A 24925-nucleotide genomic window follows, 5' to 3' on the forward strand; every position below is an offset into this window, starting at 1 on the left:
ACCTTCCGCACGCGGGTGGCACCGGGACAGGGTGAGGGACACTGGGGACACCTGCGGGACCCTGGGGTGGGGCTGGGGACACCTGGGACACCCTGGGGTGGGGTTGGGGACACCTGGGATAGCCCTGGGGACACCTGGGACACCCTGGGGTGGGCTTGGGGACACCTGGGATAGCCTTGGGGACACCTGGGACACCTTTGGGTGAGGCTGAAGACAAGCTTGGGTGGGCTTGGGGACACCTGGGACACCCTGGGGTGGGCTTGGGGACACCCTTGGGTGGGCTTGGGGACACCTGGGATGTCCATGGGTGGGGTTGAGGACATCTGGGACACCCTTGGATGGGGTTGGGGACACCTGGGACACCCTGGGGTGGGGTTGGGGACACCTGGGATAGCCTTGGGGACACCTGGGACACCTTTGGGTGGGCTTGGGTACAAGCTTGGATGGGGTTGGGGACACCTGGGATGTCCATGGGTGGGGTTGAGGACATCTGGGACACCCTGGAGTGGGCTTGGGAACACCTGGGACACCTTTGGGTGGGATTGGGGACAAGCTTGGGTGGGGTTGGGGACACCTGGGATGTCCATGGGAAGGGTTGAGGACACCTGGGACACCCTTGGATGGGGTTGGGGACACCTGGGGGACCCTGTGGCAGGCTTGGGGACACCTGGGATAGCCTTGGGGACACCTGGGACACCTTTGGGTGAGGCTGGGGACAAGCTTGGGTGGGGTTGGGGACACCTGGGATGTCCATGGGTGGGGTTGAGGACATCTGGGACACCCTAGAGTGGGCTTGGGGACACCTGGGACACCCTTGGATGGGGTTGGGGACACCTGGGGGACCCTGTGGTGGGCTTGGGGACACCTGGGATAGCCTTGGGGACACCTGGGACACCTTTGGATGGGATTGGGGACACCTGGGATAACCTTGGGTGGGATTGGGGACATCTTTAGGTGAGGTTTGGGACATTTAGGTGGGATGGGGAACACCTTTGGGTGGGCTTGGGAACACCTGGGACACCTTTGGGTGGGCTTGGGGACAAGCTTGGGTGGGGTTGGGGACACCTGGGATGTCCATGGGTGGGGTTGAGGACATCTGGGACACCCTTGGATGGGTTGGGGACACCTGGGGGACCCTGTGGTGGGCTTGGGGACACCTGGGACACCCTTGGATGGGGTTGGGGACACTTGGGACATCCTTGGGTGAGGTTGGGGACATCTAGGACACCTTTGGGTGAGGTTTGGGGACACCTGGGACACCCTGGGGTGTGGCTGGGGACATCTTTAGGTGAGGTTTGGGACATTTAGGTGGGATGGGGAACACCTTTAGGTGGGCTTGGGGACACCTGGGACACCTTTGGGTGGGCTTGGGTACAAGCTTGGATGGGGTTGGGGACACCTGGGATGTCCATGGGTGGGGTTGAGGACACCTGGGACACCCTGGGGTGGGCTTGGGGACACCTGGGACACCCTTGGATGGGGTTGGGGACACCTGGGGGACCCTGTGGTGGGCTTGGGGACACCTGGGATAGCCTTGGGGACACCTGGGACACCTTTGGATGGGCTTGGGGACACCTGGGATAACCTTGGGTGAGGTTTGGGGACACCTGGGACACCCTGGGGTGGGGCTGGGGATACCTGGGACAGCCTTCGGTGGGGTTGGGGACACTTGGGACATCCTTGTGGACACCTGGGACACCTTTGGGTGGGGTTGGGGACACCTGGGGGACCCTGGGATGGAGCTGGGGGGGACACCTTCATCGCTTTCCACACACGGGTGGCACCAGGACAGGGTGAGGGACACTGGGGGACGCCTGGGACACACTTGGGTGGGGTTGGGGACACTTGGGACATCCTTGGGTGAGGTTTGGGGACACCTGGGACACCCTTAGGGTGGAGTTGGGGACACCTGGAACACCTTCGGATGGGGTTGGGACACCTGTGACAGCCTTGGGGACACCTGGGACATCCTTGGGTGGGATTGGAGACATCTGGGACCCCTTTAGGTGGGATGGGGGACACCTCGGTTCTCCTTCTCCACCTTCTCCATCTCTTTCTCCCCCAGACCCCGACATGGAGGGTGGCTGAAGGCCATCGCCCCCACCACTGTCCCATTGTCCCCCTCTGTCCCCTCTCCGCCTGGTCCTGTCCCACAAATTAAACCTTGTCCCACACCTGGTGCTGCTCAGGGTCGTGTTTTTGGGGTGGGGTGGCCGAGGGGACATTCTGTCCCTTCTGTGGCCCGTTAATTAATTAATTAATTAGTGATGGCGTTGGGGTCCCCTCGTCTTGGACAGGGGGGTGGGAGGTGTCAGTGGTGGGGGGTCACTCATGGTGGTGGTCCCATCACCATCATCATCATCATCATCATCATGGTGGGTCCATTGTGGTGGTGATAGGTCCATGAGCATCATCATGGTGGGTCCATCATCATCATCATCATGGTGGGTCCATTGTGGTGGTGATAGGTCCATGAGCATCATCATGGTGGGTCCATCATCATCATCATCATGGTGGTGGTGGGTCCAGGAGCATCATCATGGGTCCATCATCATCATTATTGTCATCATCATCATCATCATCATCATCATCATCATCATCATCATGGTGGGTCCATTGTGGTGGTGATAGGTCCATGAGCATCATCATGGTGGGTCCATCATCATCATCATCATCATCATGGTGGGTCCATGGTGATGGGTCCATGAGCATCATCATGGTGGGTCCATCATCATCATGGTGGGTCCATTGTGGTGGTGATAGGTCCATTGTGGTGGTGATAGGTCCATGAGCATCATCATGGTGGGTCCATCATCATCATCATCATGGTGGTGGTGGGTCCAGGAGCATCATCATGGGTCCATCATCATCATTATTGTCATCATCATCATCATCATCATTATCATCATCATTGTGGGTCCATTGTGGTTGTGATAGGTCCATGAGCATCATCATGGTGGGTCAATCATCATCATCATCATCATCATCATGGTGGGTCCATGGTGATGGGTCCATGAGCATCATCATGGGTCCACCACCATCATCATCATCATCATCATCATCATCATCATCATCATCATCATCATCATGGGTCCATTGTGGTGGTGATGGGTCCATAAGCATCATCACGTTGTGTCCATCATCATCAGGGTGAGTCAGAGGTGGTGACTCCATCATGGTGGTGGGTCCATCATCATCATCATCATGGGTCCATCATGGTGGTCCATCATCATCATCATCATCATGGTGGGACCATGGTGGTGATGGGTCCATAAGCATCAGCATGGTGGATCCATCATCATCATCATCATGGGTCAGAGGTGGTGACTTCATCATGGTGGTGACTCCATCATCATCATCATCATCATCATCATCATCATCATCATCATCATCATCATCATCATCATAGTGGGTCCATTGTGGTGGTGATGGGTCCATAAGCATCATCATGGTGGGTCAGAGGTGGTGACTCCATCATGGTGGTGACTCTATCATCATCATCATCATCATCATCATCATCATGGGTCTTTAGAGGTGGGTCCATGATGGTGGTGGTAGGTCCAACATGGTGTTGGTTGGTCAGTCATGGTCACGGTGGGTCCTCCACCATGGTGGCTCACTTGTGGTGGTAGTGGATTCCCTCATGGTGGTGATGGGTCACTCATCCCATGGTGGGATGGGTGATGGGTCACTCATCGTGCTGGGGTGGGGCTGGTGGGTCCTTCTAGGGATGGGTCACTCCTCATCATGCAGCTTCTGAAATGGGAGAGGAGACAGAAGGTCCAGGAGGGGCTGTGGGGCAGCTGCAGGGGGTGACAGGAGGTGACAGGAGGTGACAGGAGGTCCCACCTTGGCTCCGATGTCGCGGCTCTTGGCCCGCAGTTTGTTGACCTGGGACTCGGCGATGTCGGCGCGTTCTTCAGCCTCGTCCAGCTCGTGCTGCGCCTTCCGGAACTTGGCCAGGTTGGTGTTGGCCTGTTCCTCCTGGGGGGACATGGTGGAGGTCACCGGGGTGGCCATAGGGAGGTGTAGATGTTCTCTGGCCACCCCTACAGCTGAGGTGGCTTCATCCATCTGTCCATCCTTTCCACGGATCCATCCATCCATCCATCCATCCATCCATCATCCATCCATCCATGGATCCATCCATCATCCATCCATCCATCATCCATCCATCATCCATCATCCATCCATCATCCATCCATCATCCATCATCCATCATCCATCATCCATCCATCATCATCCATCCATCCCACCCATCCATCCATCATCCATCATCCATCATCCATCCATCCATCCATCATTCTCCATCCATCCATCCATCCATCCATCCATCCATCCATCCATCCATCCATCCATCCATCATCCATCCATCCATCATCCATCCATCATCCATCATCCATCCATCCATCCATCCATCCATCCATCACCCATCCATCATCCATCCATCCATCCATCCATCCATCCATCCATCCATCCATCCATCCATCCATCCATCCATCCTTCCATCCATCCATCATCCATCCATCCATCATCCATCCATCCCCATCATCCATCCATCATCCATCCATCCATCCATCATCCATCCATCCATCATCCATCCATCCACCCATCCATCCATCATCCATCCATCCATCCATCCATCCATCATCCATCCATCCATCCATCCATCATCCATCCATCCATCCATCCATCCATCCATCCATCCATCCATCCATCCATCCATCCATCCATCCATCCATCCATCCATCCATCCATCCATACCATCCATCCATCATCCATCATCCATCCATCATCATCCATCATCCATCCATCATCCATCCATCATCCATCCATCCATCCATCATCCATCCATCCATCATCCATCCATCATCCATCCATCCATCATCCATCCATCTGTCCATCTGTCTGTCCCGTTCACCCACCGCCTCCTCCGCCTGTCTCTTGTAGGCCTTGACTTTCATCTGCAGTTTGTCCACCAGGTCCTGCAGCCGCAGCAGGTTCTTCTTGTCCTCCTCCGTCTGTGGGAACAGGAACAGGGTTGGACACTTGACCATTGCACAGACACAACTCCTGTGCCTCAGTTTCCCTTCCCAGCGACTTCCTGTGTCCCCCTGGCCACCAGGTCCTGTGTCACCCACATCCCTTTGGTCGCCCAATGAATGTTCTGGGTCATCTTTGTTCCTGTGGCCACCATGGGTTGGATCACCCGTGTCCCTGTGGTCACCCCGTCAACACTCTGGGTTGACCACGTCCCTGGGGCCACCATCTCTGCCCATTTTTGATCCCCCACAGGTGTGACTGAAGAGAGGCCGTGCTGTGGTGGCCTCAGCTGAGTTTGACCCAGCCAGGTGGTGTCACCTGCTGGGTGAGCTCCATGACCCACCTCAATGGTCTCATCTAATCTCCATGACCCACCCAGGTGGTGTCACCTGCTGGCTGAGCTCCATCACCCACCTCAATGGTCTCATCTAATCTCCATGACCCACCCGTGGTGTCACTGGTGGTGAGCTCCATGACCCACCTCAATGGTCACACTGTAGTTGAGTTTGACTACCTCAGCCATCTCACCTGCATCTGGGCTCCTGACCATCTGGTGGTGTCACTCTGGCTGAGCTCCATGACCCACCTCAATGGTCTCATGTGATCTCCATGACCCACCCAGATGTTGTCACCTGGTGGGTGAGCTCCATGACCCACCTCAATGGTCTCATGTGATCTCCATGACCCACCCAGATGTTGTCACCTGGTGGGTGAGCTCCATCACCCACCTCAATGGTCACACCTGTAGTTGAGTTTGACCTACCTCAGCCATCTCACCTGCATCTGGGCTCCCTGACCCATCTGGTGGTGTCACCTGGTGGCTGAGCTCCGTGACCCACCTCAATGGTCTCATTGGCACCTGATCTTCATGATCCACCCAGGTGTTTTCACCTGAGCCTCTCCTGGTAGCTGAGCTCCTTGACCCACCTCCATGGTCTCACCTCTGTGGTCTCACTCCCATGGTCCCACCTCCATGGTCTCACCTGGTAGCTGAGTCTCACCTCCATGGTCTTACCTGGTAGCTGAGCTCCTTAACACATCCCCATGGTCTCACCTCCATGGTCTCACCCCCATGGTCTCACCTGGTATCTCCATGGTCTCACCTGGTAGCTGAGCTCCTTGACCCATTGCCATGGTCTCACCTCCATGGTCTCACCTGGTATCTCCATGGTCTCACTTGGTTCCTGAGCTCCTTGACCCACCCCCATGGTCTCACCTGGTATCTCCATGGTCTCACCTGGTATCTCCATGGTCTCACCTGGTATCTCCATGGTCTCACCTGGTAGCTGAGCTCCTTGACCCATTGCCATGGTCTCACCCCCATGGTCTCACCTGGTATCTCCATGGTCTCACCTGGTATCTCCGTGGTCTCACCTGGTAGATTAGCTCCTTCACCCATTCCCATGATCTCACTTCCACGGTCTCACCTCCATGGTCTCACCTGCTAGCCCCCATGGTCTCACCTGGTACCTGAGCTCCTTGACCCACCTTCATGGTCTCACCTGGTACCTCCATGGTCTCACCTGGTATCTCCATGGTCTCACCTGGTAGCTGAGCTCCTTGACCCACCCCCATGGTCTCACCTGGTTCCTGAGTCTCACCTCCATGGTCTCACCTGGTAGCTGAGCTCCTTGACCCACCCCCATGGTCTCACCTGGTATCTCCATGGTCTCACCTGGCAGCTGAGCTCCTTGACCCACCCCCATGGTCTCACCTGGTATCTCCATGGTCTCACCTGGTAGCTGAGCTCCTTGACCCACCCCCATGGTCTCACCTGGTATCTCCATGGTCTCACCTGGTAGCTGAGCTCCTTGACCCACCCCCATGGTCTCACCTGGTATCTCCATGGTCTCACCTGGTACCTCCATGGTCTCACCTGGTAGCTGAGCTCCTTGACCCACCCCCATGGTCTCACCTGGTATCTCCATGGTCTCACCTGGTGCCTCCATGGTCTCACCTGGTAGCTGAGCTCCTTGACCCACCCCTATGGTCTCACCTGGTATCTCCATGGTCTCACCTGGTATCTCCATGGTCTCACCTGGTAGCTGAGCTCCTTGACCCACCTCCATGGTCTCACCTCTGTGGTCTCATTCCCATGGTCCCACCTCCATGGTCTCACCTGGTAGCTGAGCTCCTTGACCCACCCCTATGGTCTCACCTGGTTCCTGAGTCTCACCTCCATGGCCTCACCTGGTAGCTGAGCTCCTTAACCCATCCCCATGGTCTCACCTCCATGGTCTCACCCCCATGGTCTCACCTGGTGTCTCCATGGTCTCACCTGGTATCTCCATGGTCTCACCTGGTAGCTGAGCTCCTTGACACACACCCATGGTCTCACCTCCATGGTCTCTCGTGGTGCCTCCATGGTCTCACCTGGTAGCTGAGCTCCTTAACCCACCCCCATGGTCTCACCCCCATGGTCTCACCTGGTTCCTGAGTCTCACCTCCATGGTCTCACCTGGTAGCTGAGCTCCTTGACCCACCCCCATGGTCTCACCTGGTATCTCCATGGTCTCACCTGGTATCTCCATGGTCTCACCTGGTAGCTGAGCTCCTTGACCCACCCCCATGGTCTCACCTGGTATCTCCATGGTCTCACCTGGTAGCTGAGCTCCTTGACCCATCCCCATGGTCTCACCTGGTATCTCCGTGGTCTCACCTGGTGCCTCCATGGTCTCACCTGGTAGCTGAGCTCCTTGACCCACACCCATGGTCTCACCTGGTGCCTCCATGGTCTCACCTGGTAGCTGAGCTCCTTGACCCACACCTATGGTCTCACCTGGTATCTCCATGGTCTCACCTGGTAGCTGAAGTCCTTGACCCATCCCCATGGTCTCACCCCCCTGGTCTCACTTGGTACCTGAGCTCCTTGACCCACCCCTATGGTCTCACCTGGCACCTGAGTCTCACCTCCATGGTCTCACCTGGTACCTCTGTGATCTCACCTGGTAGCTGAGCTCCTTCACCCATTCCCATGATCTCACTTCCACGGTCTCACCTCCATGGTCTCACCTGGTATCTCCATGGTCTCACCTGGTAGCTGAGCTCCTTGACCCACCCTCATGGTCTCACCTGGTACCTGAGTCTCACCTCCATGGTCTCACCTGATACCTGAGCTCCTTGAACCACACCCATGGTCTCTCGTGGTGCCTCCATGGTCTCACCTGGTTCCTGAGGTCCTTGACCCACTCCTATGGTCTCACTCCCATGGTCCCACCCCCCTGGTCTCACCTGGTACCTGAGTCTCACCTCCATGGTCTCACCCCCATGGTCTCACCTGGTAGCTGAGCTCCTTGACGCGCCGCTCGGACTTGCGCAGCCCCTTGACGCTCTCGGCGTTGCGCTTCTGCTCGGCCTCCAGCTCGTTCTCCAGCTCCCTCACGCGCCCCTCGAGCTTCTGCAGCTGCTTCTTGCCGCCCTTGAGGGCCAGCTGCTCGGCCTCGTCCAGCCGCAGCTGCAGGTCCTTGATGGTCTGCTCCATGTTCTTCTTCATGCGCTCCAGGTGCGCGCTCGTGTCCTGCTCCTTCTTCAGCTCCTCCGCCATCATGGCCGCCTGCCCGTGCGGGGACAAGTAGGGGGTCCATGACATGTTCTATGTGGTGGCCCTGGTGGTGGCCCCGGTGGTGGCCCCAGTGATGGTCCCAGTGGTGACCCTGGTGGTGGCCCCAGTGATGGTCCCAGTGGTGGCCCTGGTGTGGCCCTGGTGGTGGCCCTGGTGGTGACCCTGGTCATGGCCCCAGTGATGACCCCAGTGGTGGCCCTGGTAGAGGTCCCAGTGATGAAACCAGTGATGGACCCGGTGATGAACCTGGTGGTGACCATAGTGGTGGCCCCCGTGGTGGCCCCAGTGATGACCCTGGTGGTGGCCCCAGTGATGGCCCCAGTGATGGCCCTGGTGGTGACCCTGGTGACGGCCCCACTGATGGCCCCACTGATGACCCTGGTGGTGGCCCCAGTGATGGCCCTGGTGGTGACCTTGGTGGTGACCATGGTGATGGCCCCACGGATGACCCTGGTCATGGCCCTGGTGGTGGCCCCAGTGGTGACTCCAGTGGTGACCCCGTTGATGGACCCAGTGATGGCCCCAGTGGTGGCCCTGGTAGAGGTCCCAGTGATGAAGCCAGTGATGGACCCAGTGATGAACCTGGTGGTGACCATAGTGGTGGCCCTGGTGGTGGCCCTTGTGGTGACCCTGTTGGTGTCCCCAGTGATGGCCCTGGTGATGACCCTGGTGATGACCCTGGTGATGGCCCTACTGATGGTCCCACTGATGACCCTGGTGGTGACCATGGTGATGGCCCCTGTGATGACCCCAGTGGTGGCTCCAGTGATGGCCCCAGTGATGGCCCTGGTGATGACCCTTGTGACGGCCCCACTGATGGCCCCACGGATGACCCTGGTCATGGCCATGGTGGTGGCCCCAGTGGTGACTCCAGTGGTGACCCGTTGATGGACCCAGTGATGGCCCCAGTGGTGGCCCTGGTAGAGGTCCCAGTGATGAAGCCAGTGATGGACCCAGTGATGAACCTGGTGGTGACCATAGTGGTGGCCCTGGTGGTGGCCCCAGTGATGGCCCCACTGATGACCCTGGTGGTGGCCCCAGTGATGGCCCCGGTGGCCCTGGTGGTGACCTTGGTGGTGACCATGGTGATGGCCCCACTGATGACCCTGGTCGTGGCCGTGGTGGTGGCCCCAGTGGTGACCCCGTTGATGGACCCAGTGATGGCCCCAGTGGTGGCCCCAGTGATGGCCCTGGTGGTGACCCGGCTGATGGCCCTGGCGGTGACCCTGGTCATGGCCCCAGTGATGACCCCAGTGGTGGCCCTGGTAGAGGTCCCAGTGATGAAACCAGTGATGGACCCGGTGATGAACCTGGTGGTGACCATAGTGGTGGCCCCAGTGATGGCCCCAGTGATGGCCCTGGTGGTGGCCCCGGTGATGGCCCTGGTGACAGCCCCACTGATGGCCCCACTGATGACCCTGGTGGTGGCCCCAGTGATGGCCCTGGTGGTGACCTTGGTGGTGACCCTGGTGGTGGCCCCAGTGATGACTCCAGTGGTGACCCCGTTGATGGACCCAGTGATGGCCCCGGTGGTGGCCCTGGTGGTGTCCCCAGTGATGGCCCCACTGATGACCCTGGTGGTGGCCCCAGTGATGGCCCTGGTGGTGACCATGGTGATGGCCCCACTGATGACCCCAGTAGTGACCCCAGTGATGACACCGGTGGCGGCCCCAGTGGTGGTCCCGCTGATGGCCTTGGTGGCAGTGGTGGCCCCGGTGGTGACCCTGGCCATGGCCCCGGTGGTGACCCCAGTGATGGTCCCACAGCGACACTCACATCAGTGATGGCCTTCTTGGCCTTCTCCTCGGCGTTCCGGCACTCCTGGACGGCCTCTTCCACCTCTGTCTGCAGCTGGGAGATGTCCCCCTCCATCTTCTTCTTCTGGTTGATGAGGCTGGTGTTCTGGAGGGGACAAGAGGAACCTCAGGAGGTGGCCCAGGGGCTGCTGTCCCACCCCTCAGTCCCCACAGGTCTTGGAGACTCCCCTGTGTCTCTGCAGGGTGAAAGATCTTCTGGAGATCTTGGAGACACAGCAGAGAAATGGACACCACCCTTCTGTAGACCAACCAAATGTTCCTTGGACCTTCCATGGATCAAACCAACCTCCTCCAGACCAAGCCAACCCTCCTGAGACCTTCAGGAGAAGGTGGCACTGTTGGGTCTGGGTCAACTGGAGACATCTTGGGGGTCTCCAGCTCAGTAAGAGTTGGTCTTTCCCAACCAGACCTTCCACAGACCAACCCAACCCTCCTTGGACCTTCTGTAGACCAACTCAAACTTCTCCAGAACAACCCAACCTTTCTGAGACCTTCAGGAGAAGGTGGCACTGTTGGGTCTGGGTCAACTGGAGACATCTTGGGGGTCTCCAGCTCAGCAAGACTTGGTCTTTCTCCACCAGATCTTCTCCAGACCAACCCAACCCTCCTTGGACCTTCTGTAGACCAACCCAACCTCCTCCAGACCAACCCAACCCTCCTGAGACCTTCAGGAGAAGGTGGCACTGTTGGGTCCAGGTAAGCTGGAGCCATCTTGGGGGTCTTCAGCTCAGCAAGAGTTGGTGTTTCTCCACCAGATCTCCTCCAGACCAACCCAACCCTCCTTGGACCTTCTGTAGACCAACCCAACCTTCTCCAGACCAACCCAACCCTCCTTGGACCTTCTTTAGATCCACCCAACCTCCTCCAGACCAACCCAACCCTCCTTGGACCTTCTGTAGACCCACCCAACCTCCTCCAGACCAACCCTTGAAGAAGAGGGGGGACATCCACCTCCACCTTGATCACCCTGAGCCACCTTGATCTCCCCAACCAAGCCACCGGAGCTGTTTCTCCTGGGCTGGAGAACCCCTGGATGGAGGTGGCCCCTCTCCTGGTGGGCAGGTGAGGTCTCACCTGCGAGTGGAGGAGCTGGACCCTCTCGCTGGCCTCGATCAGCTCCTGCTCGGCCAATTTCCGGGCCCTCTCGGTCTGCTCCACCACGGCCCGGAGCTCCTCCAGCTCCGACTGCAGCAGGGCGTTCCTGCGCTCCACCATGGCCACGTTCTCCTTCAGGTCCTCCCCGACCCTTGCCGCGTCATCCAGCTGCAGCTGTGTGTCCTGGGGGTGGTGGGAAGGGCTGGTGGGTCCACCTGAACATGGGCTGGTGGGTCCATCCAGCCATGGGGTGGTGGGAAGGGGTGGTGGGTCCATCCAGCCATGGGGTGGTGGCAAGGGGTGGTGGGTCCACCCAGCCATGGGGTGGTGGCAAGGGGTGGTGGGTCCACCTGGCCATGGCATGGTGGGAAGGGGTGGTGGGTCCACCCGGACACGGCGTGGTGGGTCCATTCAGCCATGGGGTGGTGGGAAGGGGTGGTGGGTCCACCCAGCCAGGACGTGGTGGGAAGGGGTGGTGGGTTCATCTGGCCATGGGGCGGTGGGTCCATCAAACCACCCCTGTTGGATGGTGGGACCTCCTACATCCCAAGGTCTCCATGGGAAGGTACCTCCAGGACCTCAATGTCCCCACAGACAGGGACCTTGAGGAGCATCCTACACCTCCATGTCCCACAGGACAGGTGTCTCCTGCATCCCAATGCCCCTGGTGTACTTGGAGGTACCTCCAACACCTCCATGATCCCACAGAAAGGGACCTTCAGGTACCTCCTACCCCTCCGTGTCCTCATGGAACCTTCAGGCATTTCCTACACCTCCATGTCCCCATGGAACCTTCAGGCTCCTCCTGCACCTCCATGTCCCCATGGACAGGTACCTTCAGGACCTCAATGTCCCCACAGGCAGGGATCTTCAGGTACCTCCTACACCTCCATGTCCCCATGGAACCTTCAGGCATCTCCTACACCTCCATGTCCTTATGGACAGGTACCTTCAGGACCTCCATGTCCCCAAGCGACCTTCAGGCTCCTGCTGCACCTCCATGTCCCCATGGACAGGTACCTTCAGGTACTTCCTGCACCTCCATGTCCCAGTGGGATCTCCAGGTATCTCCGGCTCCTCCATGTCCCTGTGGGACCTTCAGGCACCTCCAACCCCTTTATGTCCCCATGGGACCTTCAGGTACCTCCTGCACCTCCATGTCCCAGTGGGATCTCCAGGTACCTCCTGCACCTCCACACCACACGGACAGGTACCTTCAGGACTTCAATGTCCTCATGGACAGGTACCTTTGGGTACCTCCTACATATCCATGTCCCCATGGGACCTTCAGACACCTCCAACCCCTCCACACCACATGGACAGGTGCCTTCAGGTACCTCCTGCACCTCCATGTCCCCATTGGACCTTCAGGAACCTCCTGCCTCTCCACACCACATGGACAGGTACCTCCACGTATCTCCTACACCTCCATGTCCCAGTGGGACCTCCAGGTACCTCCTGCACCTCCACCCTTCATGGACAGGTTCTTCAGGTACCTCCTGCACCTCCATGTCCTCATGGGACCTTCAGGTACCTCCTGCACTTCCACACCACATGGACAGGCACCTTCAGGTACCTCCTACCCCTCCATGTTGTCATGGACAGGTACCTTCAGGTACCTCCTGCATCTCCATGTCCCAGTGGGATCTCCAGGTACCTCCTGCACCTCCATCTCTCTGTGGGACCTTCAGGCACCTCCAACCCCTTTATGTCCCCATGGGACCTTCAGGTACCTCCTGCACCTCCACACCACATGGACAGGTACCTTCAGGTACCTCCTGCATCTCCATGTCCCAGTGGGATCTCCAGGTACCTCCTGCACCTCCACACCACATGGACAGGTACCTTCAGAACTTCAATGTCCTCATGGACAGGTACCTTTGGGTACCTCCTACATATCCATGTCCCCATGGGACCTTCAGACACCTCCTACCCCTCCATGCCACATGGACAGGCACCTTCAGGCACCTCTCACACCTTCATGTCCCCATGGGACCTTCAGGTACCTCCTGCACCTCCACACTTCATGGACAGGTTCTTCAGGTACCTCCTGCACCTCCATGTCCCCATTGGACCTTCAGGTACCTCCTGCACCTCCACACTTCATGGACAGGTTCTTCAGGTACCTCCTACACCTCCATGTCCCAGTGGGATCTCCAGGTACCTCCTGCACCTCCACCCTTCATGGACAGGTTCTTCAGGTACCTCCTGCACCTCCATGTCCCCATGGGACCTTCAGGTGCCTCCAACCCCTCCACACCACATGGACAGGCACCTTCAGACACCTCCTACCCCTCCATGTCCCCATGGACAGGTACCTTCAGGTACCTCCAACCCCTCCATGTCCTCATGGACAGGCACCTTCAGGCACCTCCAACCCCTCCATGTCCTCATGGACAGGTACCTTCAGGTACCTCCTACACCTCCATGTCCCAGTGGGATCTCCAGGTACCTCCTGCATCTCCACACCACATGGACAGGTACCTTCAGGACCTTAATGTCCTCATGGACAGGTACCTTTGGGTACCTCCTGCACCTCCATGTCCCAGTGGGATCTCCAGGTATCTCCGGCTCCTCCATGTCCCTGTGGGACCTTCAGGCACCTCCAACCCCTTTATGTCCCCATGGGACCTTCAGGTACCTCCTACCCCTCTATGTCCTCATGGACAGGTACCTTCATGTACCTCCAACCCCTCCACCCCACATGGACAGATGCCTTCAGGACCTTAATGTCCTCATGGACAGGTACCTTTGGGTACCTCCTGCACCTCCATGTCCCAGTGGGACCTCCAGGTACCTCCTGCACCTCCATCTCCCTGTGGGACCTTCAGGCATCTCCTACACCTCCACATCACAAGGACAGGTAACTTCAGTTACTTCCTGCACCTCCATGTCCCAGTGGGACCTCCAGGTACCTCCTGCACCTCCATCTCCCTGTGGGACCTTCAGGCACCTCCAACCCCTTTATGTCCTCATGGGACCTTCAGGTACCTCCAACCCCTCCACACCACATGGACAGGCACCTTCAGACACCTCCAACCCCTCCATGTCCCCATGGACAGGTACCTTCAGGTAGCCCTGCAGAGCCTTGACCTGCTTCTGGGCCTCGTTGGCGCCGCGGTTGGCGTGGCTGAGCTGGATCTCCATCTCGTTGAGGTCGCCCTCCATCTTCTTCTTCAGCCGCAGGGCCTCGTTGCGGCTGCGGGTCTCGGCGTCCAGCGAGGTCTGCAGCGACTCCACCACGCGCAGGTGGTTGCGCTTCACCTGCTCCATCTCCTCCTCCTTCTCGCCCAGCTTCCGCTCGTACTCCGCCTTCACCTGGTTGAACTCCAGCTGCGCCCTCAGGATCTTCCCCTCCTCGTGCTCCAGGGAGGCCTGGGGAGGACACGCGGGACCTTGAGGACCACCCAGCGCGGGTGTCCCACCAGGAGAACGTAGGGATGGGGTGGGACGGGGCTTGATCCACCTCGGCCTCTTCCAGAGCGGCTTGGAGCTCCAGCTTCTCGGCGTCCAGCTGTTTGCGGACCTTCTCCAGCTCGTGGATGGATTTGTTGCCGGCGCCGAGCTGCTCCGTGAGGTCCGAGATCTCCTCTGCCCGGGTGAGACCCCGTCAGACCCCGTGGGAACGGGTGGGGAACACCCAGGTGGGCAGAGGGACCCGTGGTGTCACCTTGGAGGTTCTTGTTCTCCCTCTTGAAGGTCTCCAGGTGCTCCAGGGACTCCTCGTAGATGTTCCTCAGCTTGAAGAGGTCGGTGCTGAGGGCCCTGGCCTCCTTCTGGGACGCCTCCAGCTCCGTCTGAGACTCCTCGAACTTCTGCTTCCACTCGGCCAACACCTGGGGACAGCCAGGTGTCACCCCACGGCCACCGGGCGCCACCCGGCCACCCCGCCCTGCCCCACCTGCCCACCTTGTCAAAGTTCCTCTGCTTCTTGTCCAGGGCAGCGGCGGCCGCGTTGGACCGCTCCACGTCGGCCATCAGGTCCTCGATCTCGTTCTGCAGCCGGTGCTTGGTCTTCTCCAGCGAGGAGCACTTGGCGTTGACGGCCTCCACGGCCTCCTCGGCCTCCTGCAGCCGCTGGGCCAGCTTCTTCCTGCCCCAGGGACCACCTGGGGTCACCCGTGGGCCAGGTGGGGCCGCTCCAACCTTCTCCCACCCAGCCACTGGCCGAGGTTCTTCTCTGCATGTCCTCTACCATGTCCAGGGCACTCTGCCTCCTCCAGGACCTTCTCCAGAACATTGTCCCAAGGGTTTTCTCCACCCCTGACCCCACAGGAGCTCCACCCATGGGCAATGACTCATGTAGACTCCTCCAAAACCTTCTCCAGAACATTCTCCACCCCTGACCCCACAGGAGCTCCACCCGTGGGGCGATGACTCCTCCAAACCTTCTCCAGAACATTCTCCCAAGGGTGATGTCCACACCTGACCCCACAGAAGCTCCACCCATGCAGCCATGACTCCTCCAAAACCTTCTCCAGAACATTCTCCCAAGGGTGATGTCCACACCTGACCCCACAGAAGCTCTACCCATGGGGTGGTGACTCCTCCAAACCTTCTCCAGAACATTCTCCTGTGAGTGTTCTCCACTCCTGACCCCACGGAAGCTCCACCCATGGGGCGATGACTCCTCCAAACCTTCTCCAGAACATTCTCCCAAGGGTGATCTCCATCCCTGATCCCACAGCAGCTACGTCCATGGGAAGGTGACTCAACCTCCAAAACCTTCTCCAGAACTTTTTCCATGGTTTCCACCCCCCCCCCCCAATCCCACAGGATCTCCATCTATGGGACAAGACTCACTTGGCCTCCTCCTCCTCCTCCAGAACCTTCTCCAGCAGGTGGTCTCCACCCCTGACCCCACAGAAGCTCCACCCATGGGGTAGTGACTCACTTAACTTCTCCAAACCTTCTCCAGAACATTCTTCCAAGGGTGATCTCCACCTCCTGACCCCGCAGAAGCTCCACCCATGAGGAGATGGCTCCTCCAAACCTCCTCCAGATCATTCTCCCAAGGGCGATCTCCACCCCTGACCCCACAGAAGCTCCACCCATGGGATGATGACTCCTCCAAACCTTCTCCAGAACATTCTCCTGTGGATGGTCTCCACCCCTGACCCCACAGAAGCTCCACCCATGGGGCGATGACTTCTCCAAACCTTCTCCAGAACATTCTCCCAAGGGTGATCTCCACCTCCTGACCCCGCAGAAGCTCCACCCATGAGGAGATGGTTCCTCCAAACCTCCTCCAGGACATTCTCCCAAGGGTGATCCCCCTCCCTGAACCCGACAGAAGCTGCACCCATGGGATGATGACTCCTGCAAACCTTCTCCAGAACATTCTCCTGTGGATGGTCTCCACCCCTGACCCCACAGAAGCTCCACCCATGGGGCGATGACTTCTCCAAACCTTCTCCAGAACATTCTCCTGTGGATGGTCTCCACCCCTGACCCCACAGAAGCTCCACCCATGGGGCGATGACTTCTCCAAACCTTCTCCAGAACATTCTCCCAAGGGCGATCTCCACCCCTGATGCCACAGAAGCTCCACCCATGGGGTGATGACTCCTCCAAACCTTCTCCAGAACATTCTCCCAAGGGTGATGTCCACACCTGACCCCACAGAAGCTCCACCCATGGGCAATGACTCATGTAGACTCCTCCAAAACCTTCTCCAGAACATTCTCCACCCCTGACCCCACAGGAGCTCCACCCATGGGCAATGACTCCTGCAAAATTTCTCCAGAACATTCTCCCAAGGGCGATCTCCACCCCTGACCCCACAGAAGCTCCACCCATGAGGAGATGGCTCCTCCAAACCTTCTCCAGAACATTCTCCCAAGGGTGATCCCCCTCCCTGAACCCGACAGAAGCTGCACCCATGGGATGATGACTCCTCCAAACCTTCTCCAGAACATTCTCCCAAGGGTGATCTCCACCCCTGATGCCACAGAAGCTGCACCCATGGGGCGATGACTTCTCCAAACCTTCTCCAGAACATTCTCCCAAGGGCGATCTCCACCCCTGACCCCACAGAAGCTCCACCCATGGGGCGATGACTCCTCCAAACCTTCTCCAGAACATTCTCCCAAGGGCGATCTCCACCCCTGATACCACAGAAGCTCCACCCATGGGGCGATGACTCCTCCAAACCTTCTCCAGAACATTCTCCCAAGGGTGATCTCCACCCTTGACCCCAAGAAGCTCCACCCACGATGACTCACTTGGCCTCCTCCAGCTCCTCGGTGCGTTGGATGGCGTCCGTCTCGTACTTGGTCCTCCACTGGGCCACCTCGGAGTTGGCCTTGGAGAGCGCGCGCTGGAGCTCGGCCTTGGCCTCGGTCTCCTCCTCGTACTGCTCCCGCAGCAGGTCCCCGTCGTGCCGGGCCGACTGCAGCGCGTGCGCCAGCGCGTTCTTGGCCTGGCCAGGAGAAGGTGGCACCGTCGGGTCCAGGTCACCTGGAGTCCTCTGGCTCGGCAGGAGCTGGTCTCCATCACCACAACCCAACCAGACCTTCTGCAGACCAAGCCAAGCTTCTCCAGACCAGCCTAACCTTATTTGGACCGTCCACACCAACCCAACTCTTCTCCAGACCAACCCAACCCCTCTTTAGATCACCCTTGGACCTTCCTTAGACCAACCCAAGCTCTTCCAGATCAACCCAAATTTCCTTACACTTTCAGGAGAAGGTGGGACCATTGGATCGAGGTCATCTTGAACTTCTTGGGGTCTCCAGCTCAGCAGGAGCTGGACTTCATCACCCCAACCCAACCAGACCTTCTGCAGACCAAACCAATCTTCTCCAGACCAACCCAACCCTATCTGGACCTTCCTTAGACCAACCCAAGCTCTTCCAGATCAACACAACCTTCCTAACACCTTCAGAAGAAGGTGGGACCATTGGATCTAGGTCATCTTGAACTTCTTGATGTCTCCAGCTCAGTAAGAGCTGGTCTGAATCACCACAACCCAACCAGACCTTCTGCAGACCAAGCCAACCTTCTCCAGACCAACCAAACCCCTCTTTAGACCAACCCAATCATCCTTGGACCTTCCATAGACCAACCCAAGCTCTTCCAGATCAACCCAAATTTCCTTACACCTTCAGGAGAAGGTGGGACCATTGGATCCAGGTCATCTTGAACTTCTTGATGTCTCCAGCTCAGTAAGAGCTGGTCTGAATCACCACAACCCAACCGGACCTTCTACAGACCAAGCCAAGCTCTTCCAGACCAACCCAACCCTATCTGGACCTTCCATGGACCAACCCAACCCTCCTTAGACCACTTTAGACCAACCCAACCACCCTTGGACCTTTCATAGATTGACCTGAGCTCTTCCAGATCAACCCAACCTCCCTTACACCTTCAGGAGAAGGTGGGACCATTGGATTGAGGTCATCTTGAACTTCTTGGGGTCTCCAGCTCAGCAGGAGCTGGACTTCATCACCCCAACCCAACCAGACCTTCTGAAGATCAAGCCAACCTTCTCCAGACCAACCCAACCTTCTCCAGACCAACCCAATCATCCTTGGACCTTCCACAGACCAACCCAAGCTCTTCCAGATCAACCCAAATTTCCTTACACCTTCAGGAGAAGGTAGGACCATTGGATCCAGGTCAACTTGAACTTCTCAGGGTCTTCAGCTCAGCAGGAGCTGGTCTGAATCACCACAACCCAACCAGACCTTCTGCAGACCAAGCCAAGCTCTTCCAGACCAACCCAACCCTATCTGGACCTTCCATGGACCAACCCAAGCTCTTCCAGATCAACCCAACCTTCCTTACACCTTCAGGAGAAGGTAGGACCATTGGATCCAGGTCAACTTGAACTTCTCAGGGTCTTCAGCTCAGCAGGAGCTGGACTTCATCACCCCAACCCAACCAGACTTTCTGAAGATCAAGCCAACCATCTCCAGACCAACCCAATCATCCTTGGACCTTCCACAGACCAACCCAAGCTCTTCCAGATCAACCCAGCCTTCCTTACACCTTCAGGAGAAGGTGGGATGGTTGGATTCAAGTCAGTTTGAACTTCTTGGGGTCTTCAGCTCAGCAGGAGGTGGACTTCATCACCTCAACCCAACCAGACCTCCCACACACCAACCCAACCCTCCCTGGACCTCCTACAGCAGAACCCCCTGTAGACAGACCCCACCTTAGATGGAACCCCTGCAGATGGACCCACCCAACCCCACCATTCTGAACCAGTGACCACAAGGGTGAAGGACACCTGTGACCCACCTGGACCCCCCCCCAGGTCCTCTCACCCCCCCACCAGACCCCACCTTCATCTCCTCCTCCAGCTGCCTCCGCAGGTCCTCCAGCTGCTGGGTGTAGGACACCTTGCCGCGGGTCAGCTGGGACACCAGCGCCTCCTTCTCCTCCAGCTGCCGCGACAGCTCACCTGGAAGGGTGGGAGGGGGCTTCAGGTGTGGGGTGGGGGATGGAGGTGCAGGTGTGGGACAGGGGTGGGACCACCCAGGGTCAGCTCCCTCACCGTTCTCCGTCTGCAGCTTGGCCCGTTGGGTGTTGGCGTCGTTGAGGACGCGTTGGGTCTCCTCCAGCTTCGCCAAGTGCTCGGCAGCCTGGTCCTCCATGGAGCGCGACATCTTCTCCATGGCCACCTGCAGGGGAGGCGTCGCAGGTGGCTGGACGCTATGGTGGGGTGGACATGCCCCATGGCTGGAGGTGTCCAAGGCCAGGCTGGACGGGGCTTGGAGCCACCTGGTCTGGTGGAACCCTGGGTGGGATCCACCCAACCCTGCACTCAACCCAGCCCAGCCACATGGAGAGTCTTCATTTCAACCCAACTCAGGTCAACTCAGCCACGTGGAGACTCTCCAGCTCAAAGATCTGGAGGTTCTTCAAAGCAACTCAACCCAACGAGGTGGACTCTCAACTCAACTCAACTCAACCAGTCGGAGACTCTCCAGCCCAACCAGCTGAAGGTTCTTCAACACAACTCAACCCAACAAGGTGGACACTCAACCCAACTCAACCAGTTGAAGGTTCTTCAACACAACCCAACCCAACAAGGTGGACACTCAACCCAACTCAACCAGTTGGAGACTCTCCAGCCCAACACACTGAAGGTCCTGCAAAGCAACTCAACCCAACTCAACCAGTTGGAGACTCTCCAGCCCAACCAGCTGAAGGTTCTTCAATGCAACTCAACCCAACGAGGTGGATGCTCAACCCAACTCAACCAGTTGGAGACTCTCCAACCCAACCAGTTGGAAGTTCTTCAAAGCAACTCAACCCAACAAGGTGGACAGTCAACCCAACTCAACCAGTTGGAAGTTCTTCAAAGCAACTCAACCCAACAAGGTGGACACTCAACCCAACTCAACCAGTTGGAGACTCTCCAGCCCAACCAGCTGAAGGTTCTTCAACACAACTCAACCCAACAAGGTGGACACTCAACCCAACTCAACCAGTTGGAGACTCTCCAGCCCAACACACTGAAGGTCCTGCAAAGCAACTCAACCCAACTCAACCAGTTGGAGACTCCAGCTCAACCAGTTGGAAGTTCTTCAAAGCAACTCAACCCAACAAGGTGGACACTCAACCCGAGTCAACCAGTTGAAGGTTCTTCAACACAACCAACCAACAAGGTGGACGCTCAACCCAACTCAACCAGTTGGAGACTCTTCAGCCCAACCAGCTGAAGGTTCTTCAAAGCAATTCAACCCAACAAGGTGGACACTCAATCCAACTCAACCAGTTGGAGACTCTCCAGTTCAACCAGCTGAAGGTTCTTCAAAGCAATTCAACCCAACAAGGTGGACACTCAACCCAACTCAACCAGCTGGAGAATCTCCAGCCCAATCAGCTGAAAGTTCTTCAAAGCAACTCAACCCAACAAGGTGGACACTCAACCCAACTCAACCAGTTGGAGACTCTCCAGCCCAACCAGCTGAAGGTTCTTCAAAGCAACTCAACCCAACAAGGTGGACACTCAACCCAAGTCAACCAGTTCAAGACTCTTCAGCCCAACTTAACCCAACCCAGCCTGGTCTAGTGGAAGGTGTCGCTCCCCAAGGGTTGATGGAACTGGACGATCCCAGTGGTCCTGTCCCTCACAAACCATCCCACGATTCCCTGCTGTGCATCTCAACCTCCTCCTACCTTAGACTTGATCAGCTGCTCCACGTTGGCGCTGAGGTCATCCAGCTCCAGCTTGAGCTCGCTCTTCTCCTTCTCCAGCTTCTGCTTGACGCGCTGGAGGTTGTCCAGCTGCTCGCCCAGCTCGGCCACGCTGTCGGCGTGTTTCTTCCTCAGCGCGGCCGCCGTGGCCTCGTGCTGCAGCGTGGCCTCCTCCAGGTCCCGCCGCAGCTTCTGGAACTCGGCCTCGCGCTTCTTGTTGAGCTCCAGCTGCGCCGAGGTGGCACCGCCGGCCTCCTCCAGCCGCTCGCTGAGCTCCTCCAGCTCCCGCGACAGCTCCGAGCGCTGCTTCTCCACCTTGGCCCGGCCCGTCCGCTCCGCCTCCAGCTCCTCCTCCAGCTCCTCGATCCGCGCCTGCGCGCCAAGAGGGTGCTCAAGCCAACGAGGTGGGCGCTCAACCCAACCACCGTGAGACCTCACTAACCACTGAAGTTCTCGGTTCAACCCACAGTGCACTCAACCAACGCTGAAGTTCTTCAAAGCAATTCAAAACAGTGACCTCAACCCCAACCACCGCTGGAACTCAATCCAACCAGCTGAAAGTTCTTCAAAGCAATTCAACCCAACAAGGTGGACACTCAACCCAACCAGCTGAAGGTTCTTCAAAGCAATTCAACCCAACAAGGTGGACGCTCAACCCAACTCAACCAGCTGGAGAATCTCCAGCCCAACCAGCTGAAAGTTCTTCAAAGCAACTCAACCCAACAAGGTGGACACTCAACCCAACTCAACCAGCTGGAGAATCTCCAGCCCAACCAGCTGAAAGTTCTTCAAAGCAACTCAACCCAACAAGGTGGGCGCTCAACCCAACCCAACCGGTTGGAGACTCTTCAGCTCAACCAGCTGAAGGTTCTTCAAAGCAATTCAACCCAGCAAGGTGGACACTCAATCCAACCAGCTGAAATTCTTCAGCACTCAACAGTAAGGTTGACGTCAAACAATCAACCAAAGGCTGGAATCTCCACCCAACCAGCTGAAAGTCTTCAAAGCAATCACCCAACAAGTGGACCTCAACCCAACTCAACCAGTTGGAGACTCTCCAGTTCAACCAGCTGAAGGTTCTTCAACCAGCAACTTGGTGGAACCCCAACCCACCCAAACTAGAGTTTGGAGGATCCCTTTCACTACACCAGCATGAGGTCCTTCAAAAGCGAACTCAACCCAGCCAAGGTGGACCTCAACCCACAAACCAACCGCAAGGGAGTTCTTCCACAGCCAATCTGAACCCAACAAGGTGGATGCTCTCAACGCAACCAAACCACCTGGAGATCTCCAGCCCAACAACAGTCTGAAAGTTCTTCTGATCAGAGCCAACTGCACCCTCAACAAGGTGGACACTCAACCCAACTCAACCAGTTGGAGACGCTCCAGCCCAACCAGCTGAAGGTTCTTCAAAGCAACTTGGGTTCACCCCCAACCCCTCCACTCAACCCAACTCAAGCAGCTTTGGGACGCTTGAATCCAACTCAACTTGACCCAACCCAAGCAGTTGGAGACCATTCAGGTCAACCCAACCACTTGGAGACTCAACCCAGCCCACAGGCTGGAGGCTCTTCAACCCCACCAAAACCAACCCAGCTAAGTGGAGCTTCTTCCACTCAGCCCAACCACCTTGAGATTCTCCAACTCAACCATCAGGTTTCTCTTCAACGCAACCAAACCACCTGGAGATGCTCCAGTCCAGCCCAACCAGACACAGATCCATCTTCCCCTCTCACCTGTAACTCCTTCAGCTTCTTCTGGAGCTGCAGAGCCAGCGCCTGCTCGTCCTCGATCCTGCTGTTCTGCTGGTGGATCTCAAACTCCTTCCTGTGGAAGAAGTGGTGGCCAGTGAGGTCTCACCCATGACCCTCAGCTGGACCTCACATGGCAGGGAGATCCATCCAGCCTCACTTCTTGAGCTTCTCCTCCAGCTGCTGCTTGTCATTCTCCAGATCCATGATGTTCTCCTGGGTCAGCTTCAGGTCACCTTCCAGCTTCCTCTTGGCCCGTTCCAGGTCCATCCGGATCTTCTTCTCCTGCTCCAGGGAGCCTTCAAGCTGTGCAGGAACACAGAAATGGGGAGAAACCTCAAGTTCTGCTCATCTTTGCCCCACAGGTTCCTCAGCAGGGCCTGGGGTGGGACCAGCCACACTCACATCGTCCACTTGCTGTTCCAGCTTGACTTTGCCCTTAGTCAAGGTGTTGACCTTGTCTTCCTCGGCCTGCAGGTCGTCCAGCGTCTGCTGGTGGGACTCCTGCAGAGCCTTCTTCTCCTTGGCCAGCTTGGCGATGGTCTCGTCCAGCCCTGCCATCTCCTCCGTCAGGTTCTTGACCTGCAGGAGAAGTGTCCGGCGTCCAGCTCAGTGCCGGGGTGGGGCAGAGCTGGGGGAGGTTGATGTTCACCTCATCCAAAGGGGTTGTTTCAATGCAGGAGAACCCAAAGGGTTTTGGGTCTTCTCAATGAGCCCAACCCAACCAACATTGGATCTTCCCAAGCTGCCTTGGGTCTCCTCAACCCAAGCTAGCAGATCCCACCCAGCCTAGGGTGTCCTCAACTCAAACCAATACCCCATGTCTTCTCAACCCACCTCAACAATCATTGATCATCCCAACCCAACTCAACCCAACCCAACTCAACCCAACCCAACCATACCAGTTTCATGTCTCACCAACCCAACCATCCTTTTTGAAATTCATTCTCCAACAACCCAACCCAACCAGTTTTTTAATTTTTCCTCAACCATCACACCAAACCATCCTTGATCATCTCACAACCCAACCCAACCCAATTCATGTTAACATCTTGTCATTCAACCCAACCATCCTTGATCATCTCAACCCAACCCAACCAGTTTTATGTCTCACCAACCCAACCATCCTTGATCATCTCAACCCAACCCAACCCAACCCAACCCTACCAGTTTCATGTCTCACCAACCCAACCATTGATCCATCCCCCTATGATCCATTCTACCAACCCAACCACATACCACCAACCATCTTATATCTCACCCAACCCAACCCTAACCCAACCCAACCATTTATCCACTCTTAACATGTATCTCACCAACCCAACCATCCTTGATCATACCAACCACTTTAGTTTACACCAACCCCAACCCAACCAGTTATGTTCACCACCAACATCCTGATCATCACCAACCCACACCCCAACCATCCTTGATCATCCCAACCCAACCCCACCAGTTTTATGTCTCAGACTCAAGTCCCCTCACCTCGAGGCCAAGGCCTCTCCCCA

At 57.3% G+C, this 24925-nt stretch overlaps 1 protein-coding gene across 1 annotated transcript in view; it reads right to left on the reverse strand.

The window, feature by feature from the left end:
* Window positions 1-8302: 8302 nt before the first annotated feature.
* Window positions 8303-24925, reverse strand: part of LOC135460914 (myosin-6-like) — a 38433-nt gene continuing 21810 nt past the window's right edge. The window contains exons 22-35 of the mRNA XM_064737883.1: window positions 23823-23999; window positions 23578-23723; window positions 23403-23493; window positions 21649-22038; window positions 20018-20144; window positions 19806-19924; window positions 17742-17938; window positions 15427-15610; window positions 15188-15353; window positions 14984-15108; window positions 14584-14892; window positions 11497-11700; window positions 10382-10507; window positions 8303-8596 (exon numbers count right to left, since the gene is read on the reverse strand). Coding sequence (XP_064593953.1) covers window positions 8303-8596; window positions 10382-10507; window positions 11497-11700; window positions 14584-14892; window positions 14984-15108; window positions 15188-15353; window positions 15427-15610; window positions 17742-17938; window positions 19806-19924; window positions 20018-20144; window positions 21649-22038; window positions 23403-23493; window positions 23578-23723; window positions 23823-23999 — 2655 coding nt within the window. The remainder of the gene's footprint in view (window positions 8597-10381; window positions 10508-11496; window positions 11701-14583; window positions 14893-14983; window positions 15109-15187; window positions 15354-15426; window positions 15611-17741; window positions 17939-19805; window positions 19925-20017; window positions 20145-21648; window positions 22039-23402; window positions 23494-23577; window positions 23724-23822; window positions 24000-24925) is intronic.

The sequence above is a fragment of the Zonotrichia leucophrys genome, unplaced genomic scaffold (assembly GCF_028769735.1).
Source record: "Zonotrichia leucophrys gambelii isolate GWCS_2022_RI unplaced genomic scaffold, RI_Zleu_2.0 Scaffold_126_132196, whole genome shotgun sequence".
NCBI lineage: Eukaryota > Metazoa > Chordata > Aves > Passeriformes > Passerellidae > Zonotrichia > Zonotrichia leucophrys.